At 39.5% G+C, this 12,445-nt stretch overlaps 1 protein-coding gene and 1 long non-coding RNA gene across 2 annotated transcripts in view; both read right to left on the bottom strand.

Annotated features, from left to right (window-relative positions):
• The window catches only part of rnf2 (ring finger protein 2), a 13,101-nt gene extending 8,320 nt beyond the window's left edge, over positions 1–4,781 (bottom strand). The window contains exons 1-2 of the mRNA XM_079285611.1: positions 4,727–4,781; positions 794–890 (exon numbers count right to left, since the gene is read on the bottom strand). Of these exons, the coding sequence (XP_079141737.1) occupies positions 794–880 (87 nt within the window). The 5' untranslated portion in view covers positions 881–890; positions 4,727–4,781. The remainder of the gene's footprint in view (positions 1–793; positions 891–4,726) is intronic.
• A 4,444-nt stretch (positions 4,782–9,225) lies between these two features.
• LOC306788756 lies at positions 9,226–10,881 on the bottom strand. The gene is made up of 4 exons (XR_013772619.1): positions 10,749–10,881; positions 10,043–10,638; positions 9,677–9,953; positions 9,226–9,492 (listed from the first exon to the last, which is right to left on the bottom strand). It is a non-coding gene; the product is annotated as an uncharacterized lncRNA (long non-coding RNA).
• Between the last annotated feature and the right edge of the window lie 1,564 nt (positions 10,882–12,445).

A 12,445-nucleotide genomic window follows, 5' to 3' on the forward strand; every position in this document is an offset into this window, starting at 1 on the left:
GCCAAAATCGTGATCGTGATTAAAATTTGATTAATTGTGCAGCCCTACTAGTGGTGTGAATCTTTTGGGATCTCACCATTTGATTTAGATTGACAATCGATTCAGTACATAGGAGTCTAATGTGACACCGGTCTACTGTGCACCAATAAAGGCAGTGTGGCAAGTTATGGCATGAAAGCAGAGTAAAGTGTGATTAGGATTAAAGACTTTCATACAAAATCAACAGATTGAAATGTAAACGCACAAAGGTGACATTTATTCATGCTAAACTTGCAAAAAAACACGTTACTAAAAAGTTTTAGTATTTCTCAATTCTCAGTGACTTCAAGAACAAGTTATACAAAAATAAGAATGTTAAAAAAAATGAAATAAAATGATATCGTTTCAAAACTGTAAACGACATAACACTGTAAAACGGGTTCTGGTTATTTTGTCCGTGCTAGTGCTGCTTTTTATCTGTCAACATCTGAAATAAAGTTTCATATTCAAATGTAATTTTTTCCCATTCATACTTTAATTCAGAATATTAATTGCAAGTCCTTGTGTGACGGATTACTGCTCATCAGCATCTTGGTTCTTTGATAAAAACTAAACAATTAAAAAAATAGATTTTTGGAAGAGTAACTCTATTTGTACATACATCTGCACACATGAATAAAACATTTGTTTCCCCACAGAAATACCTTCCTTAGGTATTGTATGCCAGAAACACATTTCAACATGGTGTGTGATTGATGAAGGGGATTTTGAAAAGACACGTCTGTGAATAAAGTGAAATCCTATGAATTGTTACCTGTGGGGTTCTCTGGAGCTCATACAGACTCAGCTCCCAGGTCTTACTGAGGGGCTGAACCCCGTTGGTCTGAACCGTCTGAGTCATCACTGCTGCACTGAAACACACAAAAAATAAATCACACTTTCTAGCAAATCTAAGATGTAATGATTACCTTTTATACTGATTGTATGCAAGGATGCAGCTATAAAACTCCTTTTCAGACCAAGTCTAGTTACTTACATGTGAGTAATTGCGGATAGATTAAATAATAACGAGAAAATTTCACAAGAATTTTTGACAGTGTGGCTTCTACTGCCTGAAGATGTCGCAATATATAGCTACACACGCCGATGTTACCGGTAGTATCGATTGATATATTGCTTCTGTCTTTTCTGCACTTTAGATTCATACTCTTGGATTCAATCTTGTATTCGTGATGCACAGTCCACAAATGGCTCCCGTCATTTCTGTACTGGACATGTACATCTTTGTTTGAGAAGCCTTTGGAAATGATGGGAGCTAACGATCACGTCATTTCATTCAAACCTCCTTTTAACAAATGCCAAGTGCCAAAATATGGATACCGTGAGAAAGATAAGACTGGCAAACGTGGTAATGTGTTTTTTATAGTGCTGGGCAAGTTAACGTGTTAATTCATTAACGCCGACAATTATTTTATCGCGCGTCAACGCATTTTTTAAATTTATTATAATTTCTTTTTTTTTTAAATTGAAAGACAAGAGACAATACATATACCGTACATAAAATCTGAAACAGACCCAAACTCTTCCTGAAACTTAATCTGTGACTTCATGAAAACTGTGCTAACTATCAAAATGTCCCTTTGGCTCAATAAGGTGCAGCGTTTTGTCTACGTTTTAAACTTTGAATCATGTTTCTACGTTAAAGTACGGCTAGTCAATATGGGCCCAACGTTAAGTGTTTTTTTTATAGCTCTCTTCACACTGAAAACCCATTCAAGTGAATGGAGAAATTTTGCTCTTTTTTTGGGGATTTTTGGGGAAACCGCTCGGCGAATCTCTCCGAAAAATAGATAGCACACTATTCCCGATCAGGCCGCACGTTTTGATGTATTTCTCACGCCGCCGTTGGCAACGCTATGTGAGGAGAAGCTCACAGATTATTGGTATGATTAAGCCCGATGGATTATATACAGTGCCACACTGAATAATACATAGTCATTGTTTTTATACAGTTGTATGAACACTATAAACTGAACATAGGTCTGGTGTTGTTGGAAATTGGGCAGTTGTAAGTAGGTGTTGTTGGTATAATGTTGGGATTACAGTTTGGCTGAAACATTGTCACCTCTAATCCAGTGTTTTGATGGTTGATTCAAAGACTCTGTCGACTGGCGTTATTGGGACCATGTCCTTATAGGCCGATTGTTATTGCGTGCCACTGATTTTCCGGTCATATGCAGAAACCCCTTTCCATGCAATGTCTGAACCAGGGTAGGAAATTTACATATTTTTTTGGGGGCAATTTTTGCCCCCACTGACTGAAATCCAGGGGCATTTTCAAAAAATTGGGGGCACTTTTTGAAACTTGTGAAATAACATTTAACCTTTGTTCAAAATAATAAATATACTTATTTAGGCTTACAGTATATGAGCAATTGTCATCAAATGGCAATAATAAGACTATTAGGCAGTAGTCTACAGATTCAAAGTGTTTTCTTAGATTTTCTAAACAAAAAACAAACATAAATCAGACAATCATATTCAATTTTATTCTTATTTCTTTGTGGTTATTTATTGTTATTATTAAATTTTCTAAACAACTATTAACAATTATTAAGTCAACGATGCCTTGATTACATATACATCAGTCATTGTATGGAATTATTGACAAAAAATATTTTTGTAGCACCTCAAATATTGTGATATTACCCATTTTTGTCCTGAACTTATGCATTAGTCATTGTGTGGAATATTTGAGAAAAACATTTTTATATCACCATAATTTTTTTATATTATACCTTTAACTCACGAGATGCAGGTAGCATGTTTTATACTTAATGTGAATATAATTAATTTAATCAAATTTCCATTATGCAATATGTATACTTTGTTGGCATCTTATTCTGAAAACCGGATGTTCGTCTGAAGAAACAGGATGTTGTCTCACGTTAATCTTTCCGGTAACTTTCAAAGTCCTTCGTTCGCTCCCGATCTGCGCCGTTTGAATGAGTTTACCGTGAATTTCAGGATATAGGTGCACTAACATTTAAGTGTCTGCTGAGTTGACCGCAGTCTCGCAGTCACAGGTCTGATGAAGCGCTCCGTTTTTTTATTCGTTTAGAAAGTTCGGGGGCATTTTTTGCCACTCTCCTAGTGATATCAGGGGCAAAATTTAATTTCTTAGGGGCAGTTTTGCCCTTTGTCCTCGTATTTCTGACGCTGGTCTGAACCGTTGGTGTTGCTGTTTAACTGCTATACCATTACCCAGCATGCTGTTCGACGGTGTACATGTGTGAATGCACACTACCTTTACAAATTGTTAGTGTCACATATTGATGTTTTTCATGGTGTTTAAAACTGTCAACGCGAGTCAGTTGTGGGTTAATACTTGTTGTGTTAACCCTACCGTAGTGGTGTTCTTGGCCATTCGTAAGGGAAATTATAACCGGTTTCAAGTTTGTATACAGATTTTAATAGTTTTGTTGTTTTAAAACTTCCATTTACTTGAATTCATCAAGACTTTTCTCCATTTACTACAGCTTAAAACAACTAAGTGAAATCCCTGCCATTAAATATTCCTTAGTACCCAGGACAGATCTTGTTGGGTTCCAATCGCCCCAAGGGTCAGGGTTAGAAAAAATAATTCTCCAAAAACAACCATTAGGACTAGCATCTGTGTTGATTAATCTGTGTTGATTCATCTAAATGCTAAATACACTTCAGTTGGCAATTCAAAGAATACTTTAACCTCTTTGTCAATGCCACCTGAGGCCGTTGGATGGTGCATTGCTTGAATTCCTGACCAAAATATATTCTCAAGCCAAGCAGTAACCCACAATGAGTGTTGGGCCGGATAGGCTATGTCTTACATGCCCACACAAAAGCCTTTAGAAAAGACTAAAAGATGAGCCAAGAAACCTGAACGTCTAATGTCTAAATCTCCTGCTGTAGTTGTGTGGCCATGCTGCCTAATGTGACAGACAAGAGGTGAGAGTGGGGGTAGTCCATATACAATGCTGATGTGAAAGAAAACTGATGCAGATACATGCTTAAAATGTATTAAAAAACGGAGACGTGAACCGTATGACGTCTTAACTGCAGCGTGTTCATTCTCTGTAACGTTACCACAACCAGCAATGCATGTAAACAAACCAGCAAACCTAAATGTGTTAGAATAATGGACGTAAACTAGATACATGTTCTCAATGATTGTTAGTAGAAACGTCAACGTTAGAAGTTATGAGCTAACTTAGCACACGACCAATACGTAAACACTTGATTCAGTCCATCTTAATGATACTAGCTGGTCAGTTGCAGTTAATAGACAGACCCCTCGCACAGATTGCATGTAAAATATATGGGGCACGGCTAATGCTAACTAGCTATAATTGAAGCTAGCTATTCTTCGTTACGATGCCGTTAGAGGCACATAAGCCGAAGACAAAGACTGCACAGGCACAGTTCAATTATGTCCATTTAAATATTACAGGCAATGATACAAAACGCTTATCGTTGAAATATTGCGAGGTAATGGTGAATGTAATTTGTGTCTGTAACAGAGGAGACAACAACAACAGAGAAGGACCCGACGCACCAATCTCCTGAGGTGAGCTATATGCTCGTTGAACCCTATTTCACACGTTTCAACAGACGCAAACTTGTACGCAAACGGACATTGATACCGAATTACAGACGTAAACAATATATAGTCTTAGCTTGCTTCAAATTGTATTGTTTCTGTACTTACATTTTCAGTTGAGGGTACGAGTCGATCCAGCCAGCGCGTTTCGGCGAAGGCAATATGGCGGATGTATAAGACGCAATGCAGTCTGGGAAATTGAGGCGCTATGCCAAGGGGGCCCGGGGCCTGAATCAAAGACGATGAATCACGTTCATTACGTCGGTAAAAATGTAATCACGAAAACCCACCAAACAGTGTCAAACAGAGCAGACCGTGCTGGTTGTGTGTCCTTGCCTAAATTCTGAAGGGCAAATCATTTTTGCAATTAAAATAAGCCAATCATGAAGAAGGGATGGTAGAGAAGAGGGAAGGTGGTTGAGTAGGCTCGTCAACTATCTTTTTTACACGAGTCTCTCCGCCTCACTCTTCTCTTTTAAAGTCACTGATTGGAGACTTCACTGATTCATTCATTCAGTGGACGACTCACGCCGGTCATCTACTGGGATGTAGTGCCATTGTAACCACTAGAGGGCGCTAGAGCGCTGGTTAGTGATCTAGTGTGGGGCGTGCAGATATTCATCACTGGTGTAAGTACTCAGTAGGCTATTGATTTTGGAGATTTGCAAGTCAAACGATGTCTAAAATACACAGTGTGGAAGCTGTTTGGAAGTCTGCGTCAAAAAAGCGTTTTTGTTTTTTTAAATGACCTCTTTTTTGATTCATTTTTGTTGAGGGATTTCCTCCCGTATGAAGGTAGATTTGTGTCTTTATTTTTCAAAAGCAAAAAAAAGTTTCAAAAGCAAAAGAAAGTTTCAAAAGCAAAAATAAAAGTTTCAAAAGCAAAAATAAAAGTTTTAAAAGCAAAAAAAAAAGTTTCAAAAGCAAAAAAAAAAGTTTTAAAAGCAAATATATAAACTGAGAATAATTTATTTGTTAAAAAAATAAAAGCTTTGGTTTTGAATCCAAAAGTTTTGAATCCAAAAGTTTTGAAACTAAAAGTTTTGAAACTAAAAGTTTTGAAACTAAAAGTTTTGAAACTCAAAGTTTTGAAGCCAAAAGCTTTGGAACCAAAAGTTTTGAAGTCAAAAGTTTTGAAGCCAAAAGCTGAGTTGGGTGTAGTGGGCGGGGCATACGCTGCTGAATGTATCAGGAGTTTCTATTGGTCCGTTTGACTTGCGTCTCGTATCTGCATCATCTACACCAGTGATTTTCAACCTTTTTTGAGCCGCGGCACACTTTTTACATTTACAAAATCCTGGGGCACACCACCAACCAAAATGACACAAAAAGACACTAACACAGTACATATAATACATATAGTTAATAATATAGTTTCTAAATGTATTTGTACTCACTTAGTGTGAAACCTGGGCCTGTTTCGATGAACACAACATGGATATCCTGGCAGGAATGGTAGAAAGACACACACGAAGCTCTTCCTCAACAGCTCTCAGTCTCTCTCTGTTTTTAGTTTTTATCGCTGTCAAGCTTGAGAAGCTCAGCTCACACAGATATGTGGTTGAAAACGGGAGCAATGTCAAAATAGCTTTGTTGGCCAGAATGGGGAACTCCTTGGCAACAGCTAACCAAAAACTGTCCAAAGGAAGATCAGCAAAGTTTAGCTTTAAACCACGATCTTGTTTCAGTTCAATGAGTTCCTCTTGCTCCTTTAAAGTCATGTCCTTTCCAGCAACGGATGCTGAGCTGTATGGGTCCCTAACCCAGTCAAGGCATTCTGTGAAGGCTGAAGAGAAATAAAATGACAACTTCTCCTCCAGAGTTTTCAAATGTTTGCCAATCACCTCGCACATTGCAGCAGTGTTGCCATCCTGCAGTTTCTCGGTGAGTGGGAACATCTCAAGGTTGCCACGCTGCACATGTTGTTGCCAGAGCTGCACCTTTAAACGGAATCCGTTCATTTTGTCAGTGCTTGTAAGCAGGTTTTCATTTCGGCCTTGCATCCGTGTGTTCAGTTCATTCAGATGATGAAATATATCAGCCAGGTATGCCAGCTTTGCACACCACTGATCACTTGCAAGCAGCTTTGAGAAATCGGGCCTCTCGTCTGTCAGAAACACTTTAAGTTCCTCTCGGAGCTCATACACACGGGCCAGCACTTTGCCGCGCGACAGCCACCGGACCTCCGTGTGGAGCAATAACACTTTATGTTCCGCTCCCATTTCCTCACACAGAGACGCAAATAAGCGAGATTTCAAAGGTCGCGTCTTCACAAAGTTCACTAAGCGCACAACATCATCCAACACAGCACCTAGATCTGCTGGTAAGGTCTTTGCAACGAGGGCCTCACGGTGCAAAAAACAGTGCGTAACAGTAACAGCTGGGTTTCTTTCTTTGACCCTACTTACGAAGCCTTTGATGCGCCCGACCATCGCTGCGGCTCCATCAGTGCAGACACCTGTGCAGTTTTCCCACGTAAGCCCGCTTTTGTCAAGATATTCCGACGTGACCCGAAATATTTCATCTCCTGTTGATTTTTCTGGCAGTGCCTTGCAAAATAGGAAGTTTTCTCTAATGGCTTCTCCATCCACAAAACGCACGTTGGCCAAGAGCTGACAATGTCCACTAATATCCGTCGACTCATCAAGTTGCAAGGCAAATTTCTTACTGATGCGCATCTTTTCCAAAACAACAGTTTCTATGTCCGCAGACATGTCATCAATACGTCTGGCAATTGTGTTATCTGAGAGAGGCACTTTAGCGATCTCTTTGGCCGCGTCAGGGCCGAGCATCTCATTCACAATGGCTTTACAAGCTGGCAGTATTAATGTTTCTGCCACGGTGTGGGACTTTTTTGTTTTAGCTACGAGTTCAGCAACAAGGTAGCTAGCTTTGAGGGCTCTCTCGTTTACCTTTGTGGTTTTTCTCAAAACAGTTGCCTGTTTCTCATTGTTTGTACGTAAGCGTACAAAATAGTCCATCGACTTGTTTTGAACGGAAGGGTGTTTCGTTTGGAGATGGCGTTTAAGCTTGCTTGGCACCATGGCGCTATTGGATAGCTTCTCACCACACACCAAGCACAGCGGACTCGGTGCCGTTGCATCCCCGGTGAACGTAAATCCAAATGAAAGATAGCTTTCGCTGTATTGCCTCGAGCTCACCGTCTTGTCTTTTTTCTTTTGTCGACCACTCATACTTGGGCCTTCATCTGGGTCAGAATTTTGTCCAGGGCCCTGTTCGGCATTTGCATTTTCCCTTCTCAAAAACTTCTCCATCACTGTCACCTTTTTTTTTTTTTTTTTTCATCACTGTCACTTGCTCGTCTTGCTTTGATCCCAAACTGTCACTGTCACGTGTCGCGCAGCACTAACTCTATTGTCTTTACAGGTATTTAAATCCCTCTGCTGCCACCCACTGCCATAGAAGAGTATTACATTATCTGCGACACTTTATTACAGCACAGACACCCGACAATGGTTAATTAGGTGATATTAGAAAATTTCCCACGGCACACCTGACGATCTCTCGCGGCACACTAGTGTGCCGCGGCACACCGGTTGAAAATCACTGATCTACACAAACGGGAGGTTACGTGACATGGAGGTAAGTTGACTGCTCTGTTTTGTCAAAATTATTGTAAATATAGCAGCACTTCACTTTGTTCTCATGTTGTTCGTGTCGTGGAGTCTCTTTGTAAGAACGACATGGAGGGCTGCTGTGTTGACATGTAGCCCCACTGTGGGCGAACGTTACATGCACCTGAGGCATCTATGTTAGCTAAGGTTAGCTACACATGTATGACACAATTTAAAACAAATCCTATGAGCTTGGTTCTCTCTGACCGAGGTAGGTACAGATGACGAGGTTACAACCATGTTACTGTCTTGTATTAAACTTGATGAAGATAAGCTAATGTTGAAATGAGCCATTAAATCCTTAAAACTCTTAACTAGTTAGCTAAAGACATCTCTGGTCGCAAGTCATTTGATATCAACCACAATCACGTTAAATTCTATACCATAGAACTGTCTTAATGAGCATCATATTTAACTGTTTGCATATAAAATGACTGGAGAGATTTATTCTGGTCTACACTTTGTATTTCTCTTCAAGATGCACAAACTGATGGCGACACTGCAGGAGAGGCTTTGACTGTATCCTCAGTCATGCAGTGGATGACTGGTCAAGCTCACAGACATCTGCTTTTGGAAGATCGGCAAACATTCAAACTCACAGTGAAATTTGATCATTGGTGTCTGAACGCCATGCCTAACCACACTGTGTGTTACCCAAGTGTCAGTGCTTGCACAGACACCATCACATTCCCAGTAGCCCACATTAAAGATTATGAATCTTTTAAAACACTCCTGCAAACTGCCATTAAGTATGGTGCAGGATTTGATAGAGTGTGATAAATGTGTTCAATAGTTGTTGGCAAGAGCATGGTTCTGTGTTGTGTTTCACTTGTGCTTGTTCTTTATGTTTTCTATTCTTTAGTGAAACAAACAAAATGTTCCAGAATCATTTTATACTGCAGCTATTTATACCACCTTGGTATAATGTGAGTGAGCAAAATAAACACATACGTATCTATTTACTGTGCTTTATTTGTGATCAGTTAAACGTGCATACTGGTTTTAGAATAAGCACATGAGATGTGCATCAAGTATATCAATCAAACTTCATCCAAAAAATGAGGCCAGTTGAAGGACATGCATATAGATGTCCCGTCCAAAAGAAGAGGACTCGACGGTGGGGTTTACTTGCTGCACTGCAGCAAGACCTTCAGCTGACAAGGGGCACGGCATCTCTGCTACAGTGACCCCATGCTCTGGATCAGGTTCCTCATCATGCAAGTGTTCTGCTTGCAGGATCTGAGATGGACCAAACACATACATTAATTACGAATATAGCCATTGCCTCGTTTATACACATACTGTAGACGATCTAATGTTAATATTTATTAATTTAGGTTCGAGTGATATAGCAAATTAATGAATACCATACTTTAAATTGCATTTCTTTGTTCTTGTGCTAAATGTATAGTACACACAGTACCTCCTGCAGATCTGGCTCTGGCACAGGTACTTGTAGCGTTCCAATCCTCCAAAGCTGATTCGGGGACAAGTTTCCCTCTGTGCTTAAGGGGTGGTAATTCCAGGTCTCCACAAAATTTTGCAGATCTTGTTGTAGACGGGGAATGAAGACGTACCCCACACAGAAGAGGTGAACCGCATTTGAAAGGTCAATGAAGCCATCTTCCTCTAAGATGTGAAGCAAGTTGTAGTACTGAGATGTTACAGCATTCCAAACATCTCTCCAAAGGCGTTCCACTCTGGAAGCAAATTACATGATGAAGTGGCTACATTTGATATTCATGTTTTATATAATGTAAACATTTATAGTAATACATACAATTTTTACCTTTGGTTGTGGACACTTTTGCCAGCAATAAAGCTGCCACGACCGGTTCCTCTCACAGTAAACATGCATCTCGCATGTGACACGATATCCCATAGCCAGTAGAGACCCTTTTACAAGCCGATATCCTGCATCAGGCATTCTGGCTTTGATAGATCTCACCTTTTGATCAAGTACAATGTCTGATATATCAGAGTAGGTGTTTCTGACTGAGAGATTATGCTCCCTCATCCTCCTGTAAAGTGTGGATCTTGAAATGCCATGGGCAGTAGCCAGAGTGGTCATTGGTAGGTTCATGCTGAGAAGATTTTCAAGGACTAGGGTATTAATGCTAAATTTTGGTCGACCCACAGTACCATTCCATTCAACTACAGCTACACTGTCAAGTAATGGAGCAACAGTGCTGTTTGAAATGTGAGACTTGATCACTTCACTTAGATTTTGTAAACCATCTACTACACACTGAGGAATATCCATCGAAGAAACTGCAATTCCTGAGAGATAACCATGTGCAGGTAATCAAAATCAATTGGCTCCCTTGTGATTACTGCAGAAAGCCGATCCCTGACCCTGCATAAAAGCCGCCTGCTAATGGATTCCTGTAAGAGGGAATTTAGCAAAATAGAAATTTATTAGAGCAGTGGTATCAAAACATGTTTATATGTGTATATACAGATGAATTACATTTTGAGAAGAGAGGTCAACATACCTGAACAAAAGCTATTTGTGGAAGAGGTTCCATTCTGTAGAAAAGGGAATTATGACCACACTGGATTATTATAAATACACAGACCATATAGTCATATTGTATAACAAGAAAAGCCAGTCATTGCCAACAAACTAAACAATGGAATGATTTAACAAATATACAGAACCCCTCCATAACACACAGACATGTTTAAATGTAAGTTGAATGCGTTTTGTGTCACTATTTTACTCTCTGGAGCTTATTATAAAGGCACAAGTGGTACAATTTTGTTAATTATCAAGTATCAAATGATACAAGCCTTTGTATGGGGTCAACTGATAATGTTACTTACAATAGTGTTGAATATTTTGGGTACCTTTTACTGTTACATGATTCGTACTTGTTAGCACACACAAGAACCTATGAATAAAAATAATAGAGTTGTAGCACATGCATGTTAATTTCCATGCGAGGCATATATGTGATCTAAAATACACTGATTTAAAGTATTTTCCCAGAGCCTGCGTTCATAATTGCCAATTTATCGACTATCATGTATGTGTGTGTACTGCACAGCTTCCGCGACAAGGTGGTGCGTTTGAACAAATAAGGGACGTTTCAAGCAGAGGTGGCAGAAGTAGTAAAGGTTTTCTTCGGTGTCTGACCAGTGTAGTCATAAGACGCATGTCGTTTTTAGATACAGTGTCGTCATCTGTACCTACCTCGGTCAGAGAGAACCAAGCTCATAGGATTTGTTTTAAATTGTGTCATACATGTGTAGCTAACCTTAGCTAACATAGATGCCTCAGGTGCATGTAACGTTCGCCCACAGTGGGGCTACATGTCAACACAGCAGCCCTCCATGTCGTTCTTACAAAGAGACTCCACGACACGAACAACATGAGAACAAAGTGAAGTGCTGCTATATTTACAATAATTTTGACAAAACAGAGCAGTCAACTTACCTCCATGTCACGTAACCTCCCGTTTGTGTAGATGATGCAGATACGAGACGCAAGTCAAACGGACCAATAGAAACTCCTGATACATTCAGCAGCGTATGCCCCGCCCACTACACCCAACTCAGCTTTTGGCTTCAAAACTTTTGACTTCAAAACTTTTGGTTCCAAAGCTTTTGGCTTCAAAACTTTGAGTTTCAAAACTTTTAGTTTCAAAACTTTTAGTTTCAAAACTTTTAGTTTCAAAACTTTTGGATTCAAAACTTTTGGATTCAAAACCAAAGCTTTTATTTTTTTAACAAATAAATTATTCTCAGTTTATATATTTGCTTTTAAAACTTTTTTTTTTGCTTTTGAAACTTTTTTTTTTGCTTTTAAAACTTTTATTTTTGCTTTTGAAACTTTTATTTTTGCTTTTGAAACTTTCTTTTGCTTTTGAAACTTTTTTTTGCTTTTGAAAAATAAAGACACAAATCTACCTTCATACTCCCGGTAATATCATGCCATACTCCTCCTACAGTCTGTAACTCAACATGGAATGTTCGAAAGAACCCCAGAACTCTAAATGAAACGAATAAGTCAAAACGCTCAAAGCTTACACATCAAATCAGTTAAGCATGCAACCAAAGTGGGGGGTGTAGCGTGCGTGCGCGAGCAGGACCAGAAGGCGTAGCTCCACCAGAAGGGGTGGAGGAAGGAGGCAGAGATAGAGAGGGTGAGGAGGGGTGAGGAGGTTAGAGCCCGGGACATGAATGAACC

Source organism: Melanostigma gelatinosum (genome assembly GCF_949748355.1).
Source record: "Melanostigma gelatinosum genome assembly, chromosome: 15".
Lineage (NCBI taxonomy): Eukaryota > Metazoa > Chordata > Actinopteri > Perciformes > Zoarcidae > Melanostigma > Melanostigma gelatinosum.